This window comes from Ipomoea nil, unplaced genomic scaffold, assembly GCF_001879475.1.
Source record: "Ipomoea nil cultivar Tokyo-kokei standard unplaced genomic scaffold, Asagao_1.1 scaffold2647, whole genome shotgun sequence".
NCBI lineage: Eukaryota > Viridiplantae > Streptophyta > Magnoliopsida > Solanales > Convolvulaceae > Ipomoea > Ipomoea nil.
The window spans coordinates 2,843,586-2,851,319 of record NW_017619075.1 but is presented as its reverse complement, the minus strand read 5'-3'; the positions used below and the strand labels follow the sequence as shown (position 1 = coordinate 2,851,319).

General features: G+C 33.7%; 1 protein-coding gene across 1 annotated transcript; it reads right to left on the bottom strand.

The window, feature by feature from the left end:
• Positions 1–3,174: 3,174 nt before the first annotated feature.
• LOC109154559 lies at positions 3,175–4,904 on the bottom strand. Its single transcript, XM_019302337.1, has 4 exons — positions 4,560–4,904; positions 4,360–4,461; positions 3,921–4,289; positions 3,175–3,739 (listed from the first exon to the last, which is right to left on the bottom strand). The coding sequence occupies exons 1-4, from the start codon at positions 4,848–4,850 to the stop codon at positions 3,644–3,646; spliced, it is 858 nt and encodes a 285-aa protein (XP_019157882.1). The 5' UTR covers positions 4,851–4,904; the 3' UTR covers positions 3,175–3,643.
• Positions 4,905–7,734: the final 2,830 nt, after the last annotated feature.

Genomic DNA, 7,734 nt, shown 5'->3' with positions numbered 1-7,734 from the left:
CGAAAGCTCGGTGAGAGTTACCGGGTCACCAGTTGTGAGAGTCGCCACTAACGGCCGATACTCCGGCCTTAGTCCACGAAAAATGTACAAATTCTGGTCATCTAAACTCACCGGACGCCCTGCCAATGCCAAGTCCTCAATGATCAACTGAGCCCGTCCAAGATAATCCGGGATGGAAGCATCCACCTGACGGAGAGCCTGTAGCTGACCGAGGAGACGCAACGCACGGGCACGCGTAGCCGACCCCAAAGACTGCTCCACTGAAAGTCACAATTGCCACGACGTAGACTTCCCGACTGCCAAATGCATGACCTCCTCAGACAACGAGGAGATCAACATCGACAGTATAGCCTGATCTTGCTGAAGCCAGGCAGAACGCGCCGCCAACAACGAAGCAGAAACACCGCCATCGGAAGAGCCGGGAGCAAGGACCGCCGGCAACTCAGGACACGTAAACGAGCCATCAACATACCCCAGCAGTCCCTGACCACGCAGGAACGGGAGTAACTGGGTCCGCCAAAATAGAAAATTGCGAGCGGTGAGCTTGAGAGAGACAAAGTGGTGCGCAGACGAGAGAGAGCTGGCAACGACAGGAGCAGAAGCCGTAGCCTCAGACACCGTGCGCTCCGAAGAAACGCCAATTGAGCCGTCGTCTCTGATCGTCGCCATGGGAGAGAAAACGAAAGAGATGGATAACACCCGGTAACTGATACCAGATGAGGAATATTGTCTGATAGATTCAATAGAACTGAAACACAAGAGATAAATAACAGTAGTAGTAGAGTACTACAATCACATTCCTAACAAAGTTTGCTAAACGTGGTTTGTTTCAATGTATGAATATGATGTTGAAGGTTGTGTAAGATGTGATCTTCCTTGAACCATTCCTCAGGTGGTTTATCCACATACTCTGATCATACAATCTCAGGTTCTTCAACAACCACTTGTACTCCAGTTGTTCTCTAACAATTTCTCTCTCAATTGATGTTTCAACTGCTGGGGCAATACGCCTCTCTGGTGGTGCCATGTTAACTTTACAAATTTTGATCGGCACATGCGTGATCACTAACCACATCCTGCTGTGTATCGTTTCGAGGTGAATCTGCATCCAAATTCTCTATTAGTCGTAACCCTCTAGAGAGTAGACATGGGGAGGGATAAGATGAGAAATATATAAACATTAGATCTCCCTCCTCTACCATATGGTTGTTTACCCGTCGTAGCCCACATCGAAAGCAACCGATAATTGCAGCTAGCACCGTCGTCGAGATAGTTGAGGTACGTATGTTCTGCATGCAGCTTTGTTTTTAATTTTACGCAACTAATAATAATAATAATAATAATAATAATAATAATAATAATAATAATAATAATAATATCATCATCATCATCATCATCATCATCATCATCATATCATCATCATCATCATCATCATCATCATCATTAAGGTATTATCCGCAAAATTTGGTATTATTATGATAATTATTAGTACAAAATTTATTTATTTATTATTATCTTAACTATAATATAGCTATATGGTTTGGTGAGCAATTATTGTAACAATAATTGCTCACCAAACCATATGGTTATATTATAGTTAAGATTTATTTATTTACTTATTACATGGTGCATAAAAATTCAAATTAACCTTAATTCATTTTCATCTCTATTGCCTCATCCAATTCATCCAAAAACTCACAAATAAACTTCAATTGAGATTATTCTAATGAGGTCAATCTTATAAATTTAGTACATAGTATTTAATATTACAAAATTTTAAGAACTTAGTAAACAACAATAGTAATTGAATTACAATTTTCAGAGTCACTGCGGATCAAAATTTTTAGACCTTTGAGATTTCTAGAGTACTATTGTAGTTTACTAAGTTCTTAAAAATTTGTAATATTAAATACTATGTACTACATTTTTAATATAGTTTAAGATTTGTAGTAATCACCCACCTTAAATATCAATTCTTATTTTAATTGTAAATATATTTATATATGTCCATAATTTTATCATAGCAATTCCCACATAATTATTAAATAATAAAATTTTTATATATGGAATAAACTTCATATATGGTATATTTTTATAACATATTTCTCGTGCATCGCACAGGACAAATACTAGTTATTATTAATGGACACTATATAAAAAAGGTTATTTAAAAATGTACATGTTATTATGGTCCACATAACACTATGACTAAATAGTGTGTCGCAGAAGATTTAAACGCCTCCGTTGAGGCTCAATCTCATGACCTCCCACATGGAAGAGGTCACTACATGCTATCTGAGCACAAGGTGCTTGGCATAACCACCTCTAAATATATTATTTGTTTATTCCGTTAAATCTTATTGGCGGTTATTAAGTGTCGCTAAATATTTTTCTTTATTTATTTTTAAAAATTCTAGTGACGGTTATTAAGTGTCGCTAAATATTTTTATTCACTAAATTTTTATATTTATTTAGTTTTTAAAATATTAGATGCAATTATTTAAGTGTCGCTAAATAATTTTTTGTTTTCATAATTAAGTGTGCTAAATGTTTTATAATTACATTATTATATTTTTATAATTATTATTTAATTATATTTCTTCAAAAATCTTTATATTCAAATGCATTTTGCATTCACAAATAAACTCTATGTATACATTTAATTAGAAAGAAGAACAATTGTAACTAATATTTGTCAAATAATAAATTCAATAGTATTCAATAATATTCGAGCACAGTAAGCTACATATTAATTGAACAAGTATTTTTGGTGTTGAATCCATCAATTCCTCTCATCTTAACCAAGCGTTTGGTTGAATCCATCAACAGCTACAGTAACTGATCCTTCACAAACTCCAGGAGGATAACATCAATGTAGAAATCTCAGTATTAAAAACAAACCCATCTTAAAGCAAAGCAGGAAAACCCAACCACACAATTTCTCATGTGATCAACAACTTAAGTTTACTAATGCACAAGTTCAGATAAGGATTGCCAAAACTCTGCCCAGTTCCTAAACTAGAAAGAAAGTTCCCTTGGGAAGTTTTCTGCACCCCTTATACACACACGAAAAGGGGGGAAAAAATTTACAAAAATAAAAAAGATCTTAATTTTTCTGCCTCAGGTTAGATAGGAAGTGGCTGTAAATGTAACAATAACCAATGAGTAACTTTCAAGGCAAGTATGCATACAAAGAAATGATAGATGCCATCAAGTACGTACAACATCACAGTTACAGGTTTAAATCACCAACCTAATTCAATAAGCAAGTTAAAATATTCCCCAATATTTAAAATATATATTCAGAAAAAGAGACAATATAATGTTTGTTTTGTGGTTGTAACAATATAATCAACTAAATCTATCCATTCTTACTCCATATATAGCTTAACTTAGCTTCCTATTGAACCCAAATTGTAACCTTGAGTGTATGCATTGATGAAAAAAAAAATTTGCTTAATCTATCTGTTCAAACCATAATTATATCTAGCTAATTAATAGACTTCTGGTTGGCCCTGGACAAAACTCCTTTGGAACAACTAAATTTTTTTTTTTTTTTTTTGAGTACTACTAACTCTGTTACAATGCAATATCTGTTCATAACTACTTTCTCAACATATTAGAACAACTAATTAATTGCACATCATGTAGAAGATTGTCCATTAACATGATGACTAGAAGATGAATATTGCTTTTCACTCCCTTGTGAAGATTGGTGCTTGCTTCCTTCATCGGGTACCTACATTACAAATCAACCAATTACAAAGGTAACCTTACAAATCAACCAATTACGAAGGTAACCAATCACATCTCAAAATCAACCAATTACGAAGGTAACCAATCACATCTCAAAATCAACCATTTACAAATAAAATACAGCAACTTACTGGGAGTAGGGGATGCATAACAAAAGTGCTTACTGGTTGAGATGTTTGGTTAAGCAAAGTAACAAATTGTTCAGGAACTTTGCCAAAAGTTTTTTCCAAAATAGCAACAAGAGCCCTTATCATGAGCTTTTGCATATCATTTTGAGCTTGCAATTGAGCTTTAATTGCCGCTAACTCCTTCAAATTGGAGACATACTCTTTCATTTGATTATCATTAGACGACCAATGCATCTCATTCATCCTTGAAGTATTGTTAAATAAATTAGATGGGCATGGTCCAAAACCTAACCCACGAACACGTCCGGGGTGTTCTTCTCCAAAGGCTTTGCGAAGAGGGTCATCTTGTGAAACAGATTGTGATTGAGAAGATGAGCCTTGATCCATTTTATTTATGATTTTTTCCTGAATTAAACAAATATCAATTTGCAGTGTAACATTTTACTCTATTCAAAATAAATTAAAACATACTTACAGAGATAATTCTACATTCTTCATTAACAGATGACCCTCTTTTTACTTTGTGGGTATCAATCCATAGTTCTGAGCGATTAACACTATCCCCGAGCTCAATTTCCTTGTATGAAAATTAAATTGTTAGTAATTAAGAAAAAATAAACATTTAACTTAGTTAATTGCAAAAAAATAAAAATAAAAAATAAAAAATTGAAATACCATCTCAACCCTTCTCCTAGCAAAACTCTTTGATCCACAAGTATGTGCAATTTTTTGGTGTTTCCTACTTTCAGCTTCCCACGTAGTCCTTGTTTTCTTTTTAGATGAAGATTGCAAATCTTCATTTTGCTCTTGTAGTGTTTCACTATCCTGAGTTTGCTCTTGAAGTGTTTCATTATCCTGAGTATGTTCTTGATTTGGAAATATATCTTCAAGTGGTGCATCATTCAACAATTGATCGTGTGTTGATGAAGAAGATTGTTGTTGAGACATTGACCGACTCATATCCATGAACCTTTTTTATCTTGGCATACCTACACATTAAATGAAAATTAGGGATTATAATTGGATGTAATTGGATTGGAACCTCTGGTTTACTGGCTTTCTTACTGCTGCATTCTTATTGGATTTATAATTAGGGATAATTCACATGGACCCCCTGTGGATTATGTCTGCAACAGACTTACAGTTAGAGCCCTCAACTTTCCCAAAGAGGGAATCAAAACCATGAAAAAAGCAAACACATTTTGCACAAAAAACCATTACTGGTAAACGCAAAAAGACAAGCAGAAGTATGACAAGTATAAGTATAATAATGAAAGGCAAGTAAAAAATAAAGTGCAGTGCAATTCTGAATATATTGCCAGCAAGGATGTAGTACCCTATTATTAATACTCCGTAACAAAAAGAATTCATAATAAGGAACAGCTGTCAAACTAAACAGTTCAAGGCTAGCATTGATCCCACCAAAAAGGAAAGGAAACATGCATTTTTATCACCTGGAATAGGAAGACAGCTACATTTATTAAAAATTTAAAGAAGTTACATCAACAGGTTAACAGCATAAAGAGTGGTTCCATTTTCATATTGCTCATCAACAGCATCACACCTTGTTATACAACACTTACATAGAAGCAGGTAACTTAATCGACTACTAAAGATGTTTCCCACCTGCCAAGCTTTACCAATATCTAAGAACTGAATGATGTATAAATATTAATACCCATATCTTTCATCTCAAATACAAATGTTGTGTTTACCATAGTGCAATCACCCATTCATGGGTCCTCAAAAATAACATATCTAAGATGAATATTAGCAATTTCATTAAATGCATGCTCTGCAAGAAAAGATAGATAAGCCCATCATCATTCATCAAGTATGATGAAAGTCAACTCTTGCCTACAAGATTCATCTTCAAACTAACTTTCTTTAACTGTATTTCTTTATAGAGTGTCTAGGAAAAGAGGTTAACAGAGACAATGCAACAAGAACTCCTCATCTGATTAATGTCCATGAAAACAATAAAGTACATGTAAATAATCTCAGTGCAGTTATTATGTGTCTGTGTGTAGGGATAACATTCATGTTGGAACAATACAACAAAACATATAAAGCAATTCACATTAGAAAGCAAGATGTAAAATTCTCAAACATTTGAATAGCATTTCAACATTGAGAGAGTAATGAAATTTAACATATTCAAGGACTAAAGTGAAGTGTAGTGCAATGAAAAACTGCTATTCAATCAAAGCTAATCCCACCTCATGGTACTTGATTAACAAAGACTTGACCATGGATTTGACAATTACTCTCTCACTAAAGTTGCTCTAGAAGATCACAAGGAATCAAGATTCACTTGACATTTCATATTTCATGTTTGATATAAGATACATCCAAATAGGCACTACACAAATAAAATCACACACAACCTACTCAATAAAAAAAAAATGACATTACGCATGGAACAAGATCATAAAATGTACGACATACCGTTTGCAAAAAAATTCATATTCATTATTTTGGTACGGTCTAACTTCAAAGGTCAAGGTAGAGTGCTTCCATTCCAGTTCTTGTAAAAAACATTAAGGGCATCCTCAATAGTGTGAAGATTTTGAAGAGTTTTGAGAAAAAAAAAAAAGAAAATTAAAATTTGAAAATAAATAAATAAATAATATCGCTACGGGCGCAAGAGTTGCGCCTCACTCACTGCAAAACCTCCCTTTTTGCAGGACACACCAAACTTTTCTCTCTTCCCTCCCTTTCTTCCACCCTCACCCAAAATTCCTCAAAATCTGGTCCAAAAGCCCGTTTTGGGGTTGCTCTAAGAGGCTAAAAACATTCCACATCATCTAAAAACAAATTTTCACCATATAATGCACCATGTAATCTATTTGCAAGAGTTAAGTTTGTGTAGAAACAAAACATATCACCCTGACCACTAAACAAAATTTCCAGCAAAACTAAATTTGCAAATAAATAAATAAATAATTCCAAAATATAACAGCCATTAGTAGATTGACTATACACATATCCGATCAAACGGCTGATTAACTTTTCTGTGAATGATATACAGTCAAAATTGGATCCTTTCAACTCAGCTACTGATGGAGTGATAGATTTGGCAACTTTCATCACCTGGGAAACAAAAGAAAAGAGAGAAGAAACTATAGAGAACTCTATAATCTCCTGATTAATTGATCTGCACTGATTCTCGTGTGGATGTTTGTAAGATTAGTTACTCACGCAGAATATCAGGCAACAAATCAGAAAAATTTTGATTTGCCTAATGCAAATCTATTAGGTGAGAAGAAAATTAGGTTTTTCTTATCACAAAAAATATACAGAAGCCTTCAAACGTGAAAAACCAATCAGATGCAAATATAGAATACATTCCACAAGATGAGCAAAAAGTCAATTATGATGGATGTTGTATGTATCAAATATTGTAACACATATCTATGTTTTATGTTTTTTTTTGAATTCCCCACATATCTATGTTGTAACTTGGATTCGAACAGGGGTCGTTAGGATGATTTCAAAAAATAAATATTCGAATGTGTATATATCTACTATCTACTATATATATATATATATATATATATATATATATATATATATATATATATATATATCTACTATACTAATAAGAGCCCAAGAGGGTTAGGCCTAAAATGGGTAGAAAAAATGTCCGCCACAGTTTTTAATCAAATGAATGGCTCAGATTAATCATAAAATTAATCAGATTTTAATTTTTCAATGAAATTTACTTAAATACCCACACACCGTTAGTCCATCCGTTAAAAATTTTAATTAACCGTTAGTTTGCCGTTAAGTCAATCTCACCGTATATCTCACCACAGCCGAATTCCAGAATTTTGCCAAATTTCCCTCA

Bases quoted from the DNA above. Each gene is read 5' to 3' on its own strand.
- LOC109154559 (XM_019302337.1), bottom strand. From the start codon at position 4,850: ATGGATATGAGTCGGTCAATGTCTCAACAACAATCTTCTTCATCAACA. The intron at 4,462-4,559 runs GTATTTCAATTT...TTTTCATACAAG, and splicing joins CTAGGAGAAGGGTTGAGATG to GAAATTGAGCTCGGGGATAG. The intron at 4,290-4,359 runs GTAAGTATGTTT...TGTTTAATTCAG, and splicing joins AAGAATGTAGAATTATCTCT to GAAAAAATCATAAATAAAAT.